At 46.1% G+C, this 24,973-nt stretch overlaps 1 protein-coding gene across 2 annotated transcripts in view; it reads right to left on the bottom strand.

Annotated features, from left to right (window-relative positions):
• The window catches only part of SLC2A9 (solute carrier family 2 member 9), a 79,133-nt gene that overhangs the window by 46,384 nt on the left and 7,776 nt on the right, over positions 1-24,973 (bottom strand). The window contains exon 1 of one of the 2 annotated variants that reach the window (XM_076065859.1): positions 3,764-4,180. The exons of the other annotated variant lie outside the window; for it this stretch is intronic. Coding sequence (XP_075921974.1) covers positions 3,764-3,828 — 65 coding nt within the window. The 5' untranslated portion in view covers positions 3,829-4,180. Of the gene's footprint in view, positions 1-3,763; positions 4,181-24,973 lie in introns of those variants that run through there. 2 annotated transcript variants of the gene reach the window in all.

The raw sequence follows: 24,973 nt of genomic DNA, 5'->3' as shown, positions 1-24,973 counted from the left end.
GAGACACATTCATACACCACAATCACAGGGGAAGACACATTCATACACCACAATCACAGGGGAAGACACATTCATACACCACAATCACAGGGGAAGACATTCATACACCACAATCACAGGGGAGACACTTTCATACACCACAATCACAGGGGGAGACACATTCATACACCACAATCACAGGGGAAGACACTTTCATACACCACAATCACAGGGAAAGACACTTTCATACACCACAATCACAGGGGAAGACACATTCATACACCACAATCACAGGGAGAGACACTTTCATACAGCACAATCACAGGGAGAGACACATTCATACACCACAATCACAGGGGAAGACACATTCATGCAGCACAATCGCAGGGAAAGACACTTTCATACACCACAATCACAGGGGGAGACACTTTCATACACCACAATCACAGGGGGAGACACATTCATACACCACAATCACAGGGGGAGACACATTCATACACCACAATCACAGGGGAAGACACATTCATACACCACAATTACAGGGGAAGACACTTTCATACACCACAATCACAGGGGAAGACACATTCATACACCACAATCACAGGGGAAGACACTTTCATACACCACAATCACAGGGGGAGACATTCATACACCACAATCACAGGGGGAGACACTTTCATACACCACAATCACAGGGGAAGACACATTCATACACCACAATCACAGGGGAAGACATTCATACACCACAATCACAGGGGAGACACTTTCATACACCACAATCACAGGGGGAGACACATTCATACACCACAATCACAGGGGAAGACACTTTCATACACCACAATCACAGGGAAAGACACTTTCATACACCACAATCACAGGGGAAGACACATTCATACACCACAATCACAGGGAGAGACACTTTCATACAGCACAATCACAGGGAGAGACACATTCATACACCACAATCACAGGGGAAGACACATTCATACAGCACAATCGCAGGGAAAGACACTTTCATACACCACAATCACAGGGGGAGACACTTTCATACACCACAATCACAGGGGGAGACACATTCATACACCACAATCACAGGGGGAGACACATTCATACACCACAATCACAGGGGAAGACACATTCATACACCACAATTACAGGGGAAGACACTTTCATACACCACAATCACAGGGGAAGACACATTCATACACCACAATCACAGGGGAAGACACTTTCATACACCACAATCACAGGGGGAGACATTCATACACCACAATCACAGGGGGAGACACTTTCATACACCACAATCACAGGGGGAGACACTTTCATACACCACAATCACAGGTAAAGACACATTCATACACCACAATCACAGGGGGAGGCACATTCATACACCACAATCACAGGGGAAGACACATTCATACACCACAATCACAGGGGGAGACACATTCATACACCACAATCACAGGGGAAGACACATTCATACACCACAATTACAGGGGAAGACACTTTCATACACCACAATCACAGGGGAAGACACATTCATACACCACAATCACAGGGGAAGACACTTTCATACACCACAATCACAGGGGGAGACATTCATACACCACAATCACAGGGGGAGACACTTTCATACACCACAATAACAGGGGGAGACACTTTCATACACCACAATCACAGGTAAAGACACATTCATACACCACAATCACAGGGGGAGGCACATTCATACACCACAATCACAGGGGAAGACACATTCATACACCACAATCACAGGGGGAGACACATTCATACACCACAATCACAGGGGAAGACACATTCATACACCACAATTACAGGGGAAGACACTTTCATACACCACAATCACAGGGGAAGACACATTCATACACCACAATCACAGGGGAAGACACTTTCATACACCACAATCACAGGGGGAGACATTCATACACCACAATCACAGGGGGAGACACTTTCATACACCACAATCACAGGGGGAGACACTTTCATACACCACAATCACAGGTAAAGACACATACACCACAATCACAGGGGGAGGCACATTCATACACCACAATCACAGGGGAAGACACATTCATACACCACAATCACAGGGGAAGACACTTTCATACACCACAATCACAGGGGGAGACATTCATACACCACAATCACAGGGGGAGACACTTTCATACACCACAATCACAGGGGGAGACACATTCATACACCACAATCACAGAGGAAGACACATTCATACACCACAATCGCAGGGGGAGACACATTCATACACCACAATCACAGGGGAAGACACATTCATACACCACAATCACAGGGGAAGACACATTCATACACCACAATCACAGGGGAAGACACTTTCATACACCACAATCACAGGGGGAGACACATTCATACACCACAATCGCAGGGGGAGACACACTGCAAGGAAATAATTAAGTGTGCTGGGAGCCAGGATCTGTTATCGTTTGGAGACCCTCAATTGGTATATTCAATTCCTTCCCTTATTGGGTTCACCACCACCCATGCCCGAAGTAAAATACTCCATAAAACATTATGTACCTTGGTCAGTTCAGTTCCGGTTTTAACTTGTGACATACAAACCGCAAAGCTGAATCAAAAGTTAAAACGAAACCCCTTCGTATGTCAGCCCTTACCGGACGGGCAGTAGTAACACGGTCCTACACACACACAGTGATGCCATGCCTTCAATTACCAAATGACCTACATGATAAACATCGGATGCATGCTATGATGCATAGCCATGTGTCACAGTGCGACAGGAATGCGTTTCGCCCATTATAATAAAGCAATTTCCACAAAAAAAATTATCCGGGGGGGGGGGGGGGCTAGTGGATGGGGGCTCAAAGATCCGGAACGCAGTCCCCATATAAGCCCCTCGCATCAATCCACCACCAAAGGGTCCCCCGTGTAAGCCTTTAACAAACTGTTGGGGCAAGTGCTGCTATCGACACGGCACACACGAGGGGGGTGGGTGGCCAGCAACCACGCCCGGCCGCCTTTGTCTCCCCAGTGACGATGTTTACTGCACACCGCAGCAGCACCACCACAGCTGGCTGTAAGCCACAGTGTCCGGTACGCGTGGATGTGGCCCACCAGCACCGTTGGGTCCGCCACCCACACACGCAGTGGGGGAAAATGCAATTACCCTAGGAGGCTTACATTTTTTTTCATCAAGGCTCTGGGCTATAATCAAGATAAAAAAAATATACACCTACAGAAAGTGCTACACAACCCCACTGTAAATAAGAGTGAGGACGCAGCGCATGTAAGTTAGCAGCGATAATAACAAAGGTCGTTTCGAGTTTCGAAGCCCGTTCAGCAGAAATCCACGCACCTCGCAAGGTGTTCATTTGAGGCCGAGTCGACCTAGGGGAGGCCCATGCCCGGCTCAGATAACCGCCACCGGTGGCATTGACCGCAAACCGCTGCCCCACCGCTCCCCTTTAATCCACAACCACCACCACAAACAAAAGACAAAGAGCCCCCGTGTAGCCTCGGCAGAGTGTTGGGGCAAAGTGCTGTCAGCAGAGGAACATCCATAGCGGTGGTGGCCAGCACCACGTTCGGACCGCCCTTTCGTCACCGGAGCGGCGACGTTTCGAGACCCGCACCCTGTACTCGTTTGAGGCCGAGTCGACCTAGGAGGGTTGGGGGGGGGGGTCCGCCCAGGAACCGGCTGAGACGAGAACCACAGTCGCAGGTATCAGGACACCGCCGTCAACAACCACCAACGCAACCCCCAGGTTCAACTCACTTGAGGGCCGTGGCAGAGACGACCGTCAGCTTGAGGACTTCTTCCCCGGCCTCGCTCGAATTCATGGTTTGTTTTTTTTGCGGGGTTTTTTGTTGTTTAGTGCGTGTCTTAGATTGAATAAAAACAAGAACCGCAAACTACTGAACAACTACCGAACCACCCGCAGGCTGTGTGATCAAGCTCCACTGCGGCGTAATACTGAAACGAGGTTCCTCCAAGGCGGGCCGGGTGGGTGGTGGTGGTGATGGGTGGGTGATTATGTGTGGGTGGTGGTGATGGGTGGGTGGTGGTGATGGGTGGGTGATTGTGTGTGGGTGGTGGTGATGGGTGGGTGATTATGTGCGGGTGGTGGTGATGTGTGGGTGGTGGTGATGGGTGGGTGATTATGTGTGGGTGGTGGTGATGGGTGGGTGGTGGTGATGGGTGGGTGGTGGTGATGGGTGGGTGATTATGTGTGGGTGGTGGTGATGGGTGGGTGGTGGTGATGGGTGGGTGGGTGATTATGTGTGGTTGGTGGTGATGGGTGGGTGGTGGTGATGGGTGGGTGGGTGATTATGTGTGGGTGGTGGTGATGGGTGGGTGGTGGTGATGGGTGGGTGATTATGTGTGGGTGGTGGTGATGGGTGGGTGGTGGTGATGGGTGATTATGTGTGGGTGGTGGTGATGGGTGGTGGTGGTGCTGATGGGTGGGTGATGGGTGGGTGATGGTGATGGGTGGGTAGTGGTGGTGGTGATGGGTGGATGTTGGTGATGGTGATATGTGGGTGGTGGTGATGGGTGGTGGTGGTGATGTGTGGGTGGTGGTGATGTTGGTGATGGGTGGTGGTGATGTTGGTGATGGGTGGTGGTGATGTTGGTGATGTGTGGTGATGTTGGTGATGTTGGTGATGTGTGGTGGTGATGGTGATGTGTGGTGGTGATGGTGATGGGTGGTGGTGATGCGTGGGTGGTGGTGATGCGTGGGTGGTGGTGATGTGTGGGTGGTGAGTTGATGACTCTGAAGTTGTGTTTGGTCACAGAACTTGGCTCGTGATCTCACCGCCGCTTGTAGCCCCCCCCCCCCCCCCACCAGATGAGAGGACCTGCAGGAGTGGCTTTGTGTGTGTTCGGGCTACGCGTCAGGAAGTGGTCAGCTTATTTAAAGTGCACACGCGCTATGTTGCGGTGGGGGGTGGTGGCTGGATAGCTGCGGTAGTTGTATCGATTCCACTCGACGTATATCGTTTTGTTTTAATAAAGCGGCCCCCAACAACAAGAACAAGAAACTCCCAACCCACCCGCTCCCGACCATCACCCCCCCATCCTCCCCACGATATTTTCCGGAACTCAGCCCTTCCCGGCCTCTTCACAACCACGACCAACGCCCACCCCCACACCAAAAAAGTTTCGCGTATCGCAGGTTTCGCGATACTCCGCGTGGTGGTGGTGGTGGAGGGTGGTGGTGGGGGTGGCGTTGGGAATCGACGTCTTTCGATGTGACGCTTTCTTCCTGGACGGAGTCCGATGACCGTTTTGACGACAGCAAGCGGCGACTTTGAACTCCGCACGCGTTCACCGCTAGGGGGCCGCTGAATATTCCACCGAAAAATTGTTGTGGGGGGGTGTGGGTTTAAAAACTGGCAAAACCATCGTGATTTATATGCATTAATTAACCCCCCCCACCCCCATACCACCACTGCCCGAAACAAGTTGCTCACAAGTGTTGGTGTACGGTGCCATTTCAGGAATATTTTGATGGGTTTTTTTTCCTGGATTTTCTGTTTGCACAGTCACAAAGTCACTTTAAGATGTTTCTCTTGTTCATGTTTTTTGTTTGTTGCGGTTGCACCTGATTCAAGAGCCGAATGGCTCACAGGGCTATACCAAATAAATGGAACTAAATGGAACTAAAATGGAACTAAAATCACATCTACCCCTCTATTTAAGGAACGAAACTGAATTATTTCTCCACAAATCTGGCTGTCGCCTGATGAAGCTAGTTTTAACTATTGGCAGAACGTCGTACTCAGATTATAAATGTTGTGGCTTTGCTCTCCAACACACCAGTGTGCTGTACTAGTAACCAATTGGCATGTTCTGTTTACATGACAAACCTTACTAATTGGCTGTGTCGGGTGGTGGCGAGTTTAACGACACATTTATATTTACGCGATCTAACGAAATAAAAAAAACCTGTATTCCGGATGATATTGGTTGCGAAAGCCTCCGTGTTAAACTGGGTTTAAAAGATCCCCCGTTTACACAGCGCATGGAATCAAAACAACAATGTGAATCACGATGATTCATCTGTGCGGCAAGAGCGGGTGATGTAATACCCTGCTCCGCATGCTGCTTCAAAACGACGAAGGCATTTGGGGATGGCTGTGTCACGGAATCAGAATATTGAAGTGCTTTTTTCACAGATGTTCAGGAGTGTATCAATATCCATTGGGGCCAAGTACATTATCATAAGCCTAAAAAGGATGGGCATTGTTGTATGTATGTTGACATTTTTTCGCACCGTACTTAGGCGGCCGTGCCAATGGGAGGTGCGGGGGAAGGACAACAAACTAAACACAAAAAATGTATTCTAAATAAATTAGTTCTAAATCTAGATGACTTAAAAGTGCATAACTCTAGTGGCTTCGTCATATCGGAAGGAACAGCATTCGCAGACGACTGCATAACACATTATTGCTATTTGATCACCATAAATAATACACAATATCATATACAGTATACGGAGATGGAGCAGCTATGCACTCTTGAGATTGCATGAATAAATTAAAACTAAACTATAAACAATTTTTATTAGTTTATAGTTTAGCAGCTATATACTCTTGAGATTGTGTGAATGCATGAACAACTTGCATAGCAGAAGGGTAGTCGGACCAGAAGACAAGCTTCTGCCAGCCTTATTAACAGCGACACCATAAGATGTGTTCACAGAATTGAATTTGGAAATGAACAAGGGAGTAAACGCACATTGAGAAAATGACATCTCAGATTTGCTGATGTACATGATTAAAATCAATGGAATGTGATGAACGTAATCTAAACAAGGCTGCAAAATTCAAACTATAGCAAATATATACTCTTTGGTTCTTTCAGTAAAGTCACGTAGGTATAAAATAAAAGAAATCACGACTTTTCGATCGCAACACAAGTGGTCGTCCTCAGGCAGTGGAACGCTCAGCAGTGTATAATTGATTAAAATAACGGAAGATGTACGTTGTTGGAACACACGGCACATCAGAGTATGTATTCCAAGCGGAGCTGTTGACGGCAGACCGGTAACAAAAACAACGAATGAGAGCAGGTTGGAGCATAATTGGAAATGTTAAATACTATATAATACAGTTTAACACGTAGGCTTTCGCGACCAATATGTATGACTATATAATACAGTTTGTAATAATGTGCCTAAAGAGCTGTCATTATTGTACAGTGAGGGAAAAAAGTATCTGATTGATTGATTGCTTCTGTGGACTCTCCACCATGGCCAAGACCAAAGAGCTCTCCAAGGATGTCAGGGACAAGATTGTAGACCTACACAAGGCTGGAATGGGCTACAAGACCATTGCCAAGCAGCTTGGTGAGAAGGTGACAACAGTAAGTGTGATTATTCGCAAATGGAAGAAACACAAAAGAACTGTCAATCTCCCTCGGCCTAGGGCTCCATGCAAGATCTCACCTCGTGGAGTTGCAATGTTCATGAGAACGGTGAGGAATCAGCCCAGAACTACACGGGAGGATCTTGTCAATGATCTCAAGGCAGCTGGGACCATAGTCACCAACAAAACAATTGGTAACACACTACACCGTGAAGGACTGAAATCCTGCAGCGCCCGCAAGGTCCCCCTGCTCAAGAAAGCACATATACATGTCCGTCTGAAGTTTGCCAATGAACATCTGAATGATTCAGAGGACAACTAGGTGAAAGTGTTGTGGTCAGATGAGACCAAAATGGAGCTCTTTGCCATCAACTCAACTCGCCGTGTTTGGAGGAGGAGGAGGAGGAGGAATGCTGCCTATGACCCCAAGAACACCATCCCCACCGTCAAACATGGAGGTGGAAACATTATGCGTTGGGGGTGTTTTTCTAAGGGACAGGACAACTTCACTGTATCAAAGGGACGATGGACGGGGCGATGGACGGGGCCATGTACCGTCAAATCTTGGGTGAGAACCTCCTTCCCTCAGCCAGGGCATTGAAAATGGGTCGTGGATGGGTATTCCAGCCTGACCCAAAACACATGGCCAAGGCAACAAAAGAGTGGCTCAAGAAGAAGCACATTAAGGTCCTGGAGTGGCCTAGCTAGTCTCCAGACCTTAATCCCATAGAAAATCTGTGGAGGGAGCTGAAGGTTCGAGTTGCCAAACGTCAGCCTCGAAACCTTAATGACTTGGAGAAGATCTGCAAAGAGGAGTGGGACAAAATCCCTCCTGAGATGTGTGCAAACCTGGTGGCCAACTATAAGAAACGTCTGACCTCTGTGATTGCCAACAAGGGTTTTGCCACCAAGTACTAAGTCATGTTTTGCAGAGGGGTCAAATACTTATTTCCCTATTAAAATGCAAATTAATTTAAAACATTTTTGACATGCGTTTTTCTGGATTTTGTTGTTGTTATTCTGTCTCTCACTGTTCAAATAAACTACCATTAAAATTATAGACTAATCATTTCTTTGTCAGTGGGCAAACGTACAAAATCAGCAGGGGATCAAATACTTTTTTCCCTCACTGCATATTACCTGTTATGACATGAATTTAAACCACGAAGACTGGCAAAGGAATGTCACAAAAGATGAAAATTGCGATTTGCATGGAAAGATGCCTGCTGAGAGAGAAATAGGAACACATTGGACAAATAACATCATGTTGCCTGTTAAGAATACTACTGAAGTGGGACTGGGCAGGACACATCTTCAGGAGGGATTGATAGCTAGTCGGTGGTCAAGATTAATGACAGAGTGGGAGCCGAGGAAGGAACGTACGCGAGTGAAGTTCCACTGCGGAGATGGAGTGGCGAGATTGGTTCGTGTGCAAAATAATTGTTGCACCGCGAGATCATGAGATATGGTGACAGCTTGGATAAGTATTCATACAACAGTGGATGGATCATGGCTGATGCGTCTGTGTTAGATGTTCTCTTACTGCAGGCCTGCATTCTCCAGTTATGCTTGCCTGGCAAAGGAAATACATCTCAATGAAACAACTGCACTCTTATCTGATCATTAAATAGTGATATTTCCGTTTCGTTTCACACGTTATGTCATTTCAAAAGGCGCTGCAATGGCAGTACTGTGTCTCATCAAAATGGTAATAGCTGTCATAGAAACATTCTAGAAATATCCCGAAATGTTACGAACTCCGTTATATTAAACAATTGAAACGAGCAAGTTATTCAAACTAAATTCGTTTTAGCAAAGGTCAAGACATTCCATGAAGGGCTTTTCATCAGACTCATCTTGCTATACTGATTATTAAATATAATAATTGTGTCTTGTCTGTAGTATATATCAGTCTATACCACTCTGCTGTGGGCTATAATTATACCCAACTGTTTTGTGATTACAAAATATTTTTTGTACGTTGGTGTTCTGTAAAAAAAAATTACGGAATACATGCTGTACGGTGTCGTGTATATGAGCCATTCATAAAACCGAGATTTTAAGTGTCATAAAACGTAATGACGGTGGTGTGGTGACGCAGTGGTTCGTGCATTGTTGTGAACCCGGCCACCTCAATCCGTTTTCCAGCCACAGCTGACATCAGTGGCGAGTGATATTTAAAACTGGTCCTGAACCCGACTTAAAGTTTTCGTGACTGCAGGAATTCATATTCTTGGGTCTTTCGGTAAAGGGACGTAGATAGGTTCAAAGAAAATAACAAAGAAATAACAAAAAACTACGACGTTTCAATCGCAACACAAGCGGTCGTCTTCAGGAAAAAGAGGGGGGGTATCACAACTGGAGTTTCCTGAAGACGACCGCTTGTGTTGCGATCGAAACGTCGTAGTTTTTTTGTTATTTTCTTTGAACCTATCTACGTGACTTTACCGAAAGACCCAAGAATATGGTCCTGAACCCATCCATCCCACACTGCCCAACTCGCGCTGAGTGGGGAGACCTTCATCGAGCAGTGGATCTGACAAAGGTCAGGACGGTATTTCTTTTGTTGATTGTTTTTCTACTTTTTTTTTAATTCTGACAAGATGAAAAAAATCAACTGAAACAAATACGTAATATTGACATAATTTGTATTTGCTGTACGGTACTTTGAAATATGCAAGTTTGTTCGAACATAGCAGTGGTATCACAATTGGAGTTAAATACCAATTGTCCCGTACAGCTTCCAAACAGTGATAGACATTTTTATAGTTTAACCTGCTTAGGATTGGTGGTCAGTTTCTCTGTAAGACAACTGTGGCAACACAACTAACTACAGCACTGGTGTCTTCCAGTACCGGATAAATAAACACACTAGCCCAGCGACCTGAAGATTGGTAAAAAGGCAAATGAGACAGACACTGCGTGGGTTAGGACGACTTCATTCGGCAGTGGACTGACATGGGGGATGTAAAAAAACGCATACTGTCTGTACAAATTGTGTCTATAATACTCCCCTCGAGGCGGAACAGCTACTGTAGGGACAAAAAATGACACGCACATTTACATGAAACAACTTAAAAACAAAACGCCATGACCTCACAGCCCCTTCGGCACCCTCGGCATATGTGGCTCACGCACGCTCATTTGCCAGATACGCGTCGGCGTGGGAATTTACCCCGTAAGTCTCACCTTACCCCGCAATTCCATTCATTGTCGCGATTTATATTGCGTATTGATTGTTCTTACGCCATACGCTTTACTTATTTATCTAGGAGAGCCACACCCAGTCGTAGGACACTTATTCAGGAGGGTCCTGCAATTGGGTTTTTATTTTCGTTCTTTTCATTCGTACAATTAATGAGTGGTAGGAAATCGGAGTACCCGTAGAAAAGCCCGTGTAAGCAAAGTGGCAACACTCAATCCCTGTACAGATGGAAACATACGCTGATTGGTCCACTTAATGTACTGCCTTCTCCTGGAAAGCCAAGGTATGGCAGCTTGACGCAACATGTGTGATCCACCAACCCACACCTCAACAGCGCTGGATTACAGGTGTGTGTAGCCACCAATGCCTGACTATACTGCTTCATATACTCAATTCTGGTTGCCTCGCCTGTACTGACTGCAATATTACTCTCCTTATCTCTGCATTGTATGTCTCATGTACTGTCTCATTTGTGCTGTCTTTCTCGTTTTTTCTCTCGTCTCTACCATTTCTCGTTTTTACTGCCTCATTGGTTATGTTATGTATTGTATAATACCTAAGGTGTCTATGCTAAAGTGTGGCCTGCCAAAAGACATTTGAGAGTGCCATTCAGCACTGGACAAGGAAAAAGGTCCTATCACACCTGGTCTAGATTGTTAAAATGGTCACAATGGTGTGCCACTTCGAAATCTTAAACGCATTGGCTCTTGAACTTGTGCGTGCGACCGAATGAGCAGTGGTCGCTTGCGTCAGTTTGATGAATAACCTCATGGCCTGGATGTGACAGCAAGGTAAAAAAAAATAGGGGGATGGATGGGCCATTGCCTCTTGTGATCATTTCTCCCAATCCTCAGCAACGCGATGACCGTGGCGCTCATTAAAAAGCTGCCCACGAACACGGAGGAAGGTCAGGCTCTGCTTTGAAATGTCCACAGATGTTGACGGCTAGAAGTGATGACCATGACCTGGTCAAAGACGCACGTTAATCTGCAGAATCTTAACACCTCGCAAAAACAGCACGTCCCATGACATCGAAAACAATCAGTATAAAGATTCGCTTGATGACAAAATAGCATTTACTGAGTCAATCTGTTTTCATAAGAATTTTTCAAATTTACCACATGAACATCAAATTACCTATATTCACGGAAAGTTGTTTGTCTATGTAGTCTGCCGATTTAATTATTCAAATAAGCTGTTTTAACAACTTCTAGAATGAGCCTGAATCAACAAAATAATGGTGAAGTGGTGGTGTGGCGGTTAGTGCACTGTGTGGTGAAGTATGATCAATCAACATGACCGACATGGTATGGGGAGGCCTTAATACAGCAATGGATTGACAAATGGCTGTAAATTACTGAAATACAATAATAAACACAAGTCAAGTTTATACAATAACAGACTCCGTTTGTTATTGGTAGCATTAAGCAAACGCCTATGGCCCCAAGTAGGGGCGGAGCCAGGATTTCAGGCCGGGGTGACATTCAACAAATTTTAATTTCTGGAATGATTAGAGAGTCAGGCTGTTGAACTAGACGCCATCGGTTGGCGACACAATCTGACAATGCAGTTGCACGGAGTCCGCCAGACCGAGTGTCGTACACTTATATGCAGAATGTCACCCCTGTCACCCCCCTGGCTCTACCCCTGGCCCCAAGGAGCTCAAGGGGCCTCGGATTCATAAATAAGAGTTGAATCAAATATCAACTCTCTGTAAAATCGTAATACAACCTGACAAAAATCGTGAGCATAAAAAACCCGAATTAAACTCTCTCGCCCCTATATTGTCTTAAATGTATCTCTCGTCTCATATACAGTAAAACCTTGGATTGCGAGTAACTTGGTCTGCGAGTGTTTTGCAAGACGAGCATAAATTTTAAATAAATATTAATTTAATAAACGAGCGAGGTCTTGCAATACGAGTAGTACGTATACGCTTTGTCTACCGAGCGTCACGTGATCACAACTGATATACGAGTGCTTTGATATACGAGTGCTTTGGATTACAAACACGTTTCCGGAACGAATTATACTCGCAATCCAAGGTTTTACTGTATCTCCATCTCTTTCTGTTGTCTCCAACTGTCTAATTTCATTACATCTCCGTTTCATCACACAACAGTATTTTGTCTACATCTCTCTCCTAAATTACATTTCTAATTCCTGTGTATATCACATATGTCATCTCACGAAGAGTTGTTTTAAATCGAGAGGCGGGATGGGTCCCTAAATTTTATATTTTACTTCAGGCACCTCTGCGGGGTAGCACCACTAAACAAAGACAAAGATCCCCCGTGTAGCCTTAACAGACTGTTGGGACAAGTGCTGTTAGCGAGCACCTATGAAGGCGGGAACGGCACACACGAGGGGGGTGGGTGGCCAGCACCACGCCCGGCCGCCTTTGTCTCCCCAGTGACGATGTTTACTACACACCGCAGCAGCACCACCACAGCTGGTTATAAGCCACAGTGTCCGGTACGCGTGGATGTGGCCCACCAGCACCGTTGGGTCACTGTTTTTCAAGCGACCGCCACCCACACACGCAGTGGGGAAAATGCAATTACCCTAGGAGGCTTACATTGTTTATCAAGGTGCTGGGCTATAATCAAGATAAAGAATATACACCTACAGAAAGTGCTACACACCCCATTGTAAATAAGAGTGCGAACGCAGCACATGTAAGTAGTAGTGATATTTAAGGTCGTTTTGAGTTGTGAAGCCCGTTCAGCAGATCCAATTAACAACAATGTGCGCGTTGGACAATTTAAACAAAAAAACACAGCTAATTAGTCGCGTCTTTGCTATCAAACATCTCATAATAACCAATATTGGGAAGGACTTGCTGTTTTTCATTATTAATTTTTTTTGGAGCTTATTGTGACTTAGGTCATGACATCGTTTTCTCCGCCATCCACTGCCTTTCTCCAGGGCTTAATTTCTCACGCAATATTATTCAGGGCTCCTCAACCCCACCGCAGCCTTTAATCGACAATCTTTATCATGAACCATGATCAATGCACTGCTGGATGAAGGCCTCCTCATACCATCACGTAATCGCCTTAATAATATTGTAAATTACTTTAGCTATTATCGTGGTGATTTAACCATATAATAACTGTCAGAAAGGCGTAGGGGTTGATTGTTGTATATGTTCAAAATGTTTATTTTGTTACGTAGAGAGACAAATTTATGATAGAGCCGTATTGTCTGCCTATCTGTTTTCTTAAAGTATCTTTCCCACAAAGACGCCGATTATTCCTTACCATATACATGTTTAAACAAAAAAAAAGACGCATCTTTTCCCTCCCCTTCTCGTGACAAAACTCCAACTCTGAGCCCAACCCCGACACTTTAACCTCGCGCATCGCTGGCAGATCACCACCTCGAACACCGTGTGTGTTTACAACGGGCTTCCTCCAACACAAGAGTCACGGTGTTTTATACAATCCCCAGGGGTGGAAATGATGCAGCGGTCCCTGGCATCGCCGCTTCCCTCGCTGCTTGTGTTGATCGCAATTAATCACTGTGTCGGGTTGGTCGGGTTGGCGGGCGGGGGGGAGGTTTGGGGAGGTTATTTTTAGAATTATCTCCCTGCACAAGGAAATAATCTGCCAATCCTCTTGAGCGGTTGGCTAAATTCAACGTTACGGTACCGCCCCCTGCTGGCAACGCGCGTTACCTGCGCGCCTAATGACGGTAGGGATTTGACCCTCGTGCCGCGTGGCGCACGGTGGCTTGTTGGCACCACCCACCCAGGTGGGCAGACGGCTCACGATTGTGTTTTCTTGAAACGTCTCTTTGACATCTCGATCACAACTGTGCTCGACACCGAGGCCGCACGAGGAAAAGTGTGTAGTTACAAATGGTGGCGTCGTAAATTTGATTTGACAATGAATTGCAAATGTGCGTATGAAGCACACACAGTGCATACGGCTAAGCCTGCTGCCCTTGGGAGTTATTGGAATCTTATGGCACCCCAGGTGGTAGCAACGCTGCTTGTCTTAATGGGGTAATGAAATAGTGTAAGACGAGCCCCTGATGCATTCGCAAGTTTGGCAATGTCGCCACCACGCGGCACGACAGCGTAGCTACACCTGTGTTCCTGCAAAGGTGGAGGGAGAGCTGACGCAGAGGTGAGCGCACCGCTCTATGATTCATGACCACGGCTAACTTTAGTGGGGAATGATTTGTGCACCCTCTCGCTCTGCATCAACCCTTTATGACCAACACGGTCAAGTGTATTCGATGCATCCCCCCCAAACCGAACATGGAATAGAGAGACCTTCAACTAACAGTGGATTGGTAGGAGCTGTGCCCATGCACAGTGTAAGATGCCCTGCCCCTTATTCCACCTGCAAAACCGCATCTCCCTCCGATCCTCAGGCACATGCTATGCACTCCGTTCCAGGGGTATGGCGAGACTTTGTCCAGCCCAGGATTGTTCACCCGAAGACGCCGGGGGGCAGGGGGGGGGACGGAGCCTTCTCGAGTGCAGCCCCAACAATGTGTAACGCCACCACCTCGCCTGCCTGCCTGCCTGCCACAAAACGCTCCCACGTGCCTCTCAATTCCGCGATCTGTGCAAGGCGAACCTGTCCAGGTTACTCACCTTTCTTGTGCTATTCGTCGCGCCGCGGTTTCGAATGTACTTTGCTCACTGGCTGTTCGTCGCTGAGGTCGTGACGGGTTTCTTCTGTCGTTCCTGTTGCTCCGTGCCACCCCTGTACCGGTTACCGTTCTCTCTGCACTGTGCACTGATGCCGACTTTACCGAGGGCGATATCGGAATATAAAATAAAGATTGATTGAAGATGACAATGCAGCTTCCACGTGGCCCAATTGAGTAATTACACAGCGTGCACCCAGCATGTCGGCATTGTGCCAAGCTATGTAAATGTTTCGTTTCTCCCGCAGGAGGATGATGCTATGTTTGTTTGCAGGTACACAGTGAGGGAAAAAAGTATTTGATCCCCTGCTGATTTTGTACGTTTGCCCACTGACAAGGAAATTATCATTTTAATGGTAGGTTTATTTGAACAGTGAGAGACAGAATAACAACAACAAAAATCCAGAAAAACGCATGTCAAAAATGTTACAAATTGATTTGCATTTTAATGAGGGAAATAAGTATTTGACCCCTCTGCAAAACATGACTTAGTACTTGGTGGCAAAACCCTTGTTGGCAATCACAGAGGTCAGACGTTTCTTGTAGTTGGCCACCAGGTTTGCACACATCTCAGGAGGGATTTTGTCCCACTCCTCTTTGCAGATCTTCTCCAAGTCATAAGGTTTCGAGGCTGACGTTTGGCAACTCGAACCTTCAGCTCCCTCCACAGATTTTCTATGGGATTAAGGTCTGGAGACTGGCTAGGCCACTCCAGGACCTTAATGTGCTTCTTCTTGAGCTACTCCTTTGTTGCCTTGGCCGTGTGTTTTGGGTCATTGTCATGCTGGAATACCCATCCACGACCCATTTTCAATGCCCTGGCTGAGGGAAGGAGGTTCTCACCCAAGATTTGACGGTACATGGCCCCGTCCATCGTCCCTTTGATGCGGTGAAGTTGTCCTGTCCCCTTAGCAGAAAAACACCCCCAAAGCATAATGTTTCCACCTCCATGTTTGACGGTGGGGATGGTGTTCTTGGGGTCATAGGCAGCATTCCTCCTCCAAACACGGCGAGTTGAGTTGATGCCAAAGAGCTCAATTTTGGTCTCATCTGACCACAACACTTTCACCCAGTTGTCCTCTGAATCATTCAGATGTTCATTGGCAAACTTCAAACGGGCATGTATATGTGCTTTCTTGAGCAGGAGGACCTTGCCGGCGCTGCAGGATTTCAGTCCTTCACGGCGTAGTGTGTTACCAATTGTTTTCTTGGCGACTATGATCCCAGCTGCCTTGAGATCATTGACAAGATCCTCCCGTGTAGTTCTGGGCTGATTCCTCACCGTTCTCATGATCATTGCAACTCCACGAGGTGAGATCTTGCATTGAGCCCCAGGCCGAAGGAGATTGACAGTTCTTTTGTGTTTCTTCCATTTGCGAATAATCGCACCAACTGTTGTCACCTTCTCACCAAGCTGCTGGGCAATGGTCTTGTAGCCCATTCCAGCCTTGTGTAGGTCTACAATCTTGTCCCTGACATTCTTGGAGAGCTCTTTGGTCTTGGCCATGGTGGAGAGTTTGGAATCTGATTGATCGATTGCTTCTGTGGACAGTTGTCTTTTATACAGGTAACAAGCTGAGATTAGGAGCACTCCCTTTAAGAGTGTGCTCCTAATCTTAGCTCGTTACCTGTATAATAGACACCTGGGAGCCAGAAATCTTTCTGATTGAGAGGGGGTCAAATACTTATTTCCCTCATTAAAATGCAAATCAGTTTATAAAATTTTTGACATGCGTTTTTCTGGATTTTTTTGTTGTTATTCTGTCTCTCACTGTTCACATAAACCTACCATTAAAATTATAGACTGATCATATCTTTGTCAGTGGGCAATGTACAAAATCAGCAGGGGATCAAATACTTTTTTCCCTCACTGTATGTGTACTACGTCTATAGCTCCATCTCTGCTGTGGCCGTACTCTTGGTCGTGTATCCCTCTCCTTTGGCTTCCATTCTGTCGTTAGTCTCGACCACCGCTCATTGTCTTTTTTTGTGACGGATCCTGCTGTTGTATATGTTGGTTGTGAAAATTTTGATATAAATAATTAAAATTTAATGAATTTTGGAGTTTGCGTAATTATCCGAAATTATGTTAATTGATGCAATTATATTTCGATTTAAAGCTTTCGTGACTGCAAGGATTCATCTTCTTTGGTTCTTTCGGTAAAGTCACGTAGAATGAGAATAAAATAATAATAAAATAAAATTACACAATAAAATTCTCACGTCGTTTTGGCCACAACACAAGTGGCCTTTTTCAGGTGAAAGGAACAAACTTGTCGAGACGACAGAGCTTCAATGAACGTTGTTAAGATTCGTAGCGTCTTTTAAGCTGGTTTACTTCTCTAAACCAGCTTAAGAGACGCTACGAATCTTGACAACGTTAATTGAAGCTCTGTCGTCCCGACAGGTTTGTTCCTTTCACCTGAAGAAGGCCACTTGTGTTGTGGCCGAAACGTCGTGAGAATTTTATTGTGTTATTTTATTACTTTATTCTCATTCTACGTGACTTTACCGAAACAACCAAAGATGATGTAATTATGTGCACAAATTATGCTAATTCGATAGGTAATCGTATTAATTTATGTGAGTGGGTGTGATTATGCTAATGCAAGCCGTTATGATAATTAGGCCCCGCCTCGCTGACGAGGGTCGGATTATCAATCGGGATCATACAATTAGTCGTATGAAGTTATGCCAGTGTGATGCAAGTATGCCAGAGTAAGCTCGGCTTAGTTGTCTAGGTTCGTATTAACTAGCTTTAACATTTACTGAGTATGTATTAGTGTGTTTATGTCAGGTCTCCAAATTCGAATCTCAACGCAGGATCCAGTTCTTATACATAAGATTATTATGCATGAACTCAGGAAGAAACACCCAGATACTTCTGTGCTAAGCAATTTATTCTAAACTAAACCTTAACTTTATATTATGCGAACTTTCAGGCTTGGAATTATCAACACAGTACCAACACAGTAACCATCAACGATTGCGTTATTTCACTTTGGCAACTGCACATATGATTAATTCCACCGCGTAACGCGAGCTCAGTTGGTGGGAGGGAGAGTCGTTGAAACATGCATGCACGCTATTCTAAACAAAAACCTTAACACTATAATATTAATTATTATACTTGAAATTGTCAACACAGTACTACAGGCGATGTTCATTCCATTGATCCATCTGTTCAACCTTCAATAATCACATTGTTAATTGGGAAACGGAACAATTGATTACTTCCTCTGAGTACCACGAGCATACGGAAAATACGAATAAAAAGTCCTTAAATATTCATCCGACGATATTCATGCGAAAGCAATCAAAACAATTATTATTCTCAAAGGCAAAAGTATACGTCAATTGATTCATCGGCAAGATTATGCCATTAAAAATAAAACGAACGACTGAGATACTTCTAAATGACTGTATCCACGTAACTCAATGGGCAGCAATGTTCTTCACAATCAGTTGATATTTAATGCACCACCTTGGAATGTCACTCTTCTTGATTGTCCCGATATGCGTGTTGTGTGTCTTCGTGAAGCAGACGCCGGGTGATGCGTTGTGAGGGTGTGAGTGTGGGGGAGGGCTATACGAACTGCTTTATTCTCTTGCTCTGGGCGTCAGCTTGGCTGCTCGTGCGGGCAGATACAGGCTCTTTCCGCTGCTGGAGGGCTGCGCCGCACGCGCTCTCTCCGTGGAGATGCTCGAACGCGCTCGCCGCTGGTTCGCTGACTGCAGCAGGCTCCTTACACTGCTGTAGTAGCTGCACCGCACGCGCTCTCTCCGTGGAGATGCTCGAACGCGCTCGCCGCTGGTACGCTGACTCTTTTGCTCACGGGCGGCTGGTCAGGCTCTTTCCGCTGCTGGATAAGCCAAGTCGGCACAACGCTTGGCCGCTGGCAGCTGGCACTCGATGTAGAAATAAAAGTCTTTGAGCGATACTTCGTCTTTCAGCTCTGAACTCACGCTCGTTGACACATCGCTACTCGGCGAGCCTCGCCATCCTCAGTTGATTGCGGGGCCCTTGGAGCCTGCCGCTCGCCGCCCTCTTCTGGCGCTCGCCGAGCTGTGCCTTGTTGAACTGTCCAGGGCCTATTGTGTGTGTCGTGCTGCTGTTTTATCTGAAAAATCTCCGCTCTGCGTTGGTGGGGGTGGGGTATGGTCCGTGTGTCCGTGTGTGTGTCCGTGTGTGTGTGTGTGTTTAATAGGCCATCTGTTTTCCTTCCTGTGACCACCGTCCTCCGTGGGCACAGATGATCCCCGCGATAAAGAGCAATTTCCCTGCTCTCCCGTGCTGCGGGAAGACAAAGACGGCCGGGAGGCTCTCTCTCTCTGGCTGGCTCTCGGTTTAACCTGCACAAATATTGTTTGGGTCAATGTTTCAGGATTTAATTTGTGTTGTAACACTGTCATCCCGACGCACTTCTCGGGTTTCAGTCATTTTGTCTCCCCGTCTGTATACAGAGATTCGCGTTGTTATGATGGAGTTATTATTTTTATTTTTTTATATATCCTGAGTTTAAGGTGTAAGTTCCTTGACTGTTGGAATTTGTATTCCTTGGTGTTTGCAAGGTCGGGTAGCGCCTAGATATAATGTAATTTAAGATGAATCAGGTTAGTGTTAATATCATGCGTGACGCGCTATGTATTGTGGCATGGTTTTCTTGTATTTTTGTTAATTAACTTGTCCGCCCGGCTTTCGCTGTCGCAAGCTCTAAGGAATTCCTTCGTGCCCCCTTCCTCCTTTTGATCTCGAAGGGTGTTACATTCTGGCTCTCCCGTGCTGCGGGAAGACAAAGACGGCCGGGAGGCTCCTTCCTATGGAACACAGTCTATCCTGGCTGTGTAAGCCCGTCCCAATCCGCCTCATTCCTTCTCGATAACCCTTGATGTAACACTGTATCATTATTATTTTGGTTTATGTTTCCCGAGATTATTCCTATAATCGAATCATGTCTGTCTGGTTTTCGCCATCCTGGAAGTTGCGAGGCAAGAGGAATTCCCTTCTCGGCTTCATTAGTAATTCCCCCTCCCCTTTCCTCCTTTTGATTTTGGGGTTTATTGCTTTATTGTTCCTCCTGGCCGCCTGGTGAGGGCCCCGGGATTTATTATTTATTTCTAATGGCCTTTTTTACGATCTCCAGCTGCTGGCTGCTGGTCCTTGTCGGTTTGAGGGTGTTTATTCATTATTTATAGATTATTATTAAAAAAATATTTTCGCAAATATTATTATGATTAATATCAATTTTAAAAAGGCCTATTTATCCAACACTGCCCATTCCCACTTGGGTTGTCTCTGACTTGCGTATATTCTTGGACCTCTGTGTTCCTCTTTCGCTCTCTCGCTGTCATTTCAGGCACGGACCTCTCCACGCTGATTCCCATCATTCTTTTCGAGCGACATATCTTGCCCAAGCTCTCGTGTGCAGAAGGAACTAACCAAGTAGACACGGGACGTTGGGCCAACTTTGGCCCAACCGTTCCAACCACATGCCGACGTTGGCTCAACGTGACATTTACTGATGGATTGTGGGCATCGCAAGCGCGAGATACGCCGAAGGCTTGGGGAGGCCTTCATCCAGCAGTGCATTGACAATGGATGATGACGACGATGACCGAGATAGCCTTCAAAACCAAAGGGCCCGTCGAGACGATTTTGGTGTGAAACTTTTGTACGCAGTTTTCATTAACAAGTTACATTACATTTTGACACGCATATTCAGAAGCAGTAGCGATAACAGTGGAGGCACAGTGCAGAGATTAAATATTTGATCTTGAACACCCATACTCGCTCGCGTCACTTCTGTTCGAAGGGCCTCCAACTAGAGGGTGGTCCAGACGGCCCCTACTATTCCATGCTGGCCAGGTGTCTTGGAAGGTGTGAGAGTACCCACGCTTTACCCTACCACACGCGACCTGCCGATCGACTGTGGTTTATCCTTTTACACTGTTGGGTGGACAGGTGGGTGGGGGGGGGTTTAAGAAACTCCCACCCTTGTTTCAACTGCCGCGCCGGGAGAACAAACTTGCGACCTCTGGGGTCACGAGTGCACAAATCGTTAACGCATAGGAGGCAGGGTTGCAAACGATGGTATCACATTATAGGACCTCGTTTGCCACCTGTTTTGTTGCCAGAAAAAAAGGGGAAAACCTATTCCCATACGATGGTATCACATGCCGATCGATATTCACAATATACGCGCAACGGCAATACGCACGCGGTGAATATGAATGCATGCCCGTGTGGAATATTGCATTGTTACCGCTTTACAAATCAAATGTAAAGCGTTTGTAATGCATTAGCTCTGTCCGCCCATCTGTCTGTAGCTTGGTAACTCTCGTAGAGATGGTCCGATGTGAATCAAACTTCAGTCCTGAATAAAGTAGTGTTACTTTAAGGGAACTGCCCGATAGAAAACCTCACATGTTGATCAAAAGGTTGCCCAAAGCTCGGTTCGCCCTCTTCCGGCAGAGCGACTTTCCGTGCCTCGCTGTCCCATCGCGGCTTACTTTTTTTACCTTTACTTATGTACCCAGGAGAGCCACACCGGGTTGTATGACTCCTTTTCAGGAGGGTCTTGCATTTGGGGTTTTTATTTTTCAGATGTTTTCAGCCATTTAATGAGTGTTTATGGGAGCGGTAGGGAACTGGAGCACCCCGAAAAACTCCGCGCTTGCAAGGGGGCAACACTCTATCCCCATACTCATTGCGATTAATCCACTCGCTGTACTGCCTTCTCCCGGTGAAACATGGTATTGTACCTCGATACCCACGGGAAGGGAGTTGCATAACATTTGTCCGATTCACCGACCCTCGCCCCCACAGTGCTGGATTATATAGGCATGCGCCACCATTACTGGATATCTATGAAAAAGAGCTTCATAGCTAATCGAATTCCTCCAGGCTAAATACGGATATTGATTCTGATTATGGACGTACTTATACCTCTTCCTGGGCACCTGGCGTGGATGCTACTGTTATTAACGCTAATTAAAGACAATACATCACTCCCGAAGATCAAACGCATGTTGACAAATTACATGTGATTATTTTTCTACGTTTCAGTAGCTGCGTGAAATACTTTTCGCATGTACACCCTTGTGTCAATCCACTGCTGGATGACGGCCTCCAGAGGCCGTGAGGGTCGTGGTAATTGCTTGACCATACTTCACCACGCTGGTTAGTGTGGCTTGATGAAGGTTTGGACCATAGTATTATTGTGCAAAGGATTTTTTTCTGAAATTGTCCTCTTTTGGCAACGCAGACCCGTTGCAGCTGATAAGATAACTTTTATAAACGGTGGTAGCTATCCAAATCTCTGCTTATCTTCAAACCAATGCAGTAACCTCTTACACTGTACTTACGTTTCTAAGTGATGTCTTCAGGGCTAGGGTTACCATCTGACCTGGACAATTTGAGAATTGGCATTAATAAGTGTCCGGGTGGCAGGAAATTATTTCTACCGAGGTCTACTCGTGTTAAACTTTATTACAGTACTGCCCTGCAGTTGTGTACTACACGGGGTTTATCGACTGAATGATAACGAAATCCGGGTCTGGTCTGTTGAAAAAGCGCTGTATGACACGTTTGCATGTCTATAAAGAAGAAAGGCGTGGCGAAGTATCGTTAACCCTCCGTGAACGACACAGAATGGGGAGGCCGCCTTCAGAAGTCGATTTGCGGCAAGTGGCTGTAAAATTTTATTTGTATTCATAGGTGGACACGCAATATACTGAATAGCAGCACGAGAAAGGAATTTAACCCCTAGCGAGGAATTGCTTGTTGTTGCAGGGAGGGGGTCATCTGTGCCCCACGGGTGAAGGTATACCTTGGAGAGGGGACGGTGATCAATGGGGGGATGCAGGATGGCTTGATGGGATGACACACAAACGAACGCACACACACACACCGGCGACGCCCCCCCCCCCACTGCGCAGAGCGGAGATTTTTTCGAATGTAACGGCTCAACCATCATCTCAAAAGTTCAGTTCAACAAGGAACAGTGAGTTCAACAAGTTGTCAGCCCGGCGAGCTGCAGAAGAGTGCGGCGCGCGGCAGGCCTCGGGGTGGCCCCGCGATCAACTGAGAATGGCGAGGCTTGCCGAGTGGCAATGTATCAACGAGTGTGAGTTCAGAGCTGAAAGGCAAAGTATCTCTTAAAGACCTTTATTTCTACATCAAATGCCGGCTCCCAGCTGCAGCGCGACCGACGCACCGAGCAAGAGTGCCAGAACCAGCGGCCAAGCATGTGCCGACTTGACTCATCCAGCAGAAGAAAAAGCCTGACCAGCTGCCCGTGAGCACAAGAGTCAGCGAACCGGAGAGAGCGCATTCGAACGCCTCCGCAGAGCGAGCGCGAGCGGCGCAGCTGCTACAGCAGTGGAGAGAGCCTGCTGTCAGCGAACCAGCACGAGCGCGATCGCGCATCTTCAAGGAGAGAGAGCGGCCGCGCAGCTCATCCAGCAGTGAAAGGAGCCGCAGCCGCCTATAGCGGCACTAAGCGCGTCGAGCAGCAACAGGAGAGGGCAGCGTGCCGGCGCAGCACATCACCCAGCGGCGTGAGACGCCGAGCGAGAGTTCAACCCAACCATCGGTCGTACATCCTCCGCCCACCACACGACAAACCTGGCGTCTGCTTGACGCAAGGAATTAATTAAGCGGCAAAGAAGACACACAACACGCATATCGGGATAAATAAGGTTGTTCCAAAAAGCTATCTTTGGGTTTCAAGAAGGGTTGCCATTCCAAGGTGGTGCATTAAATATCAACTGATCCGTGAAGAACATTGCTGCCATTGAGTTACGTGGATAAGGTCATTTAGAAGCAACTCAGTCGTACGTTTTTTTTTCTTTTCAATGGCAGAATCTTGCCAACGAATCCATTAACGCATATTTGTGCCTTTAGGAATAATAACTGTTTTGATTGCATTTTCGTATGAATATCATCGTATAATCTTTAAGGACCTTTCATTCATAATTGCCACACGTGCTCGTGTTGCACTGCATAATAATTAATTGCTCTGATACCAAAAGTGAAACAACGTGATAAGAATTGCCTTGAAGGTTTATGAATGAATGCGGTACATGTGTGGCCAATTTTCAAGTATACGAATTTGCATATTATAAAGTTAAGGTTTTTGTTTAGGATAGCGTATGCATGTTTCTAGCGACTCTCTCTCTCACCAACTGAGCTCGCGTTACGCGGTGGAATGGGTCACATGTGCCATTGTCAAAGTGAAACAACGCAGTCGTTGATGATACTGTGTTGATACTGTGTTGGAATTACAAGCCGAGAGTTGCATCTTCTAGAGTTAAAGTTTAGTTAGAAAATAAAATTGATTAACACAGAAGTGGTTGTGTTTCTTTCCGAAATTTCATGCATAAGAGCTGTATCCTGCGTTGAGATCTGAATATGGAGACCTGACATAAATACACATACACTCAGTAAATGTTAAAGCGAGAATAATTGTATTATACTGATCGATAATACGAAGTTAAACAACGAAGCCGAGTTTAATCTGACATGCTCACAGCACCTGCATAACTGCATACGATTAATTGTCTCATCCCGATTGGATACGACACTCATCAGCGAGGTGGGGCCTAATATAACGGCTTGCATTAGCATAATCACACACTCTCGCAAAAATAAATACGAGTATCTCTCGAATTGGCATAATTTATGCGCATGAATACATCAATTAATATAATTTAGTATAATTATGCGAAATTTGAATTTCAATTTTT

The sequence above is a fragment of the Petromyzon marinus genome, chromosome 9, assembly GCF_048934315.1.
Source record: "Petromyzon marinus isolate PM22_M1 ecotype Great Lakes invasive population chromosome 9, UKy_Petmar_22M1.pri1.0, whole genome shotgun sequence".
NCBI lineage: Eukaryota > Metazoa > Chordata > Hyperoartia > Petromyzontiformes > Petromyzontidae > Petromyzon > Petromyzon marinus.
The sequence above is the reverse complement of the archived record's forward strand: the minus strand, read 5'-3'. Positions and strand labels throughout refer to the sequence as shown.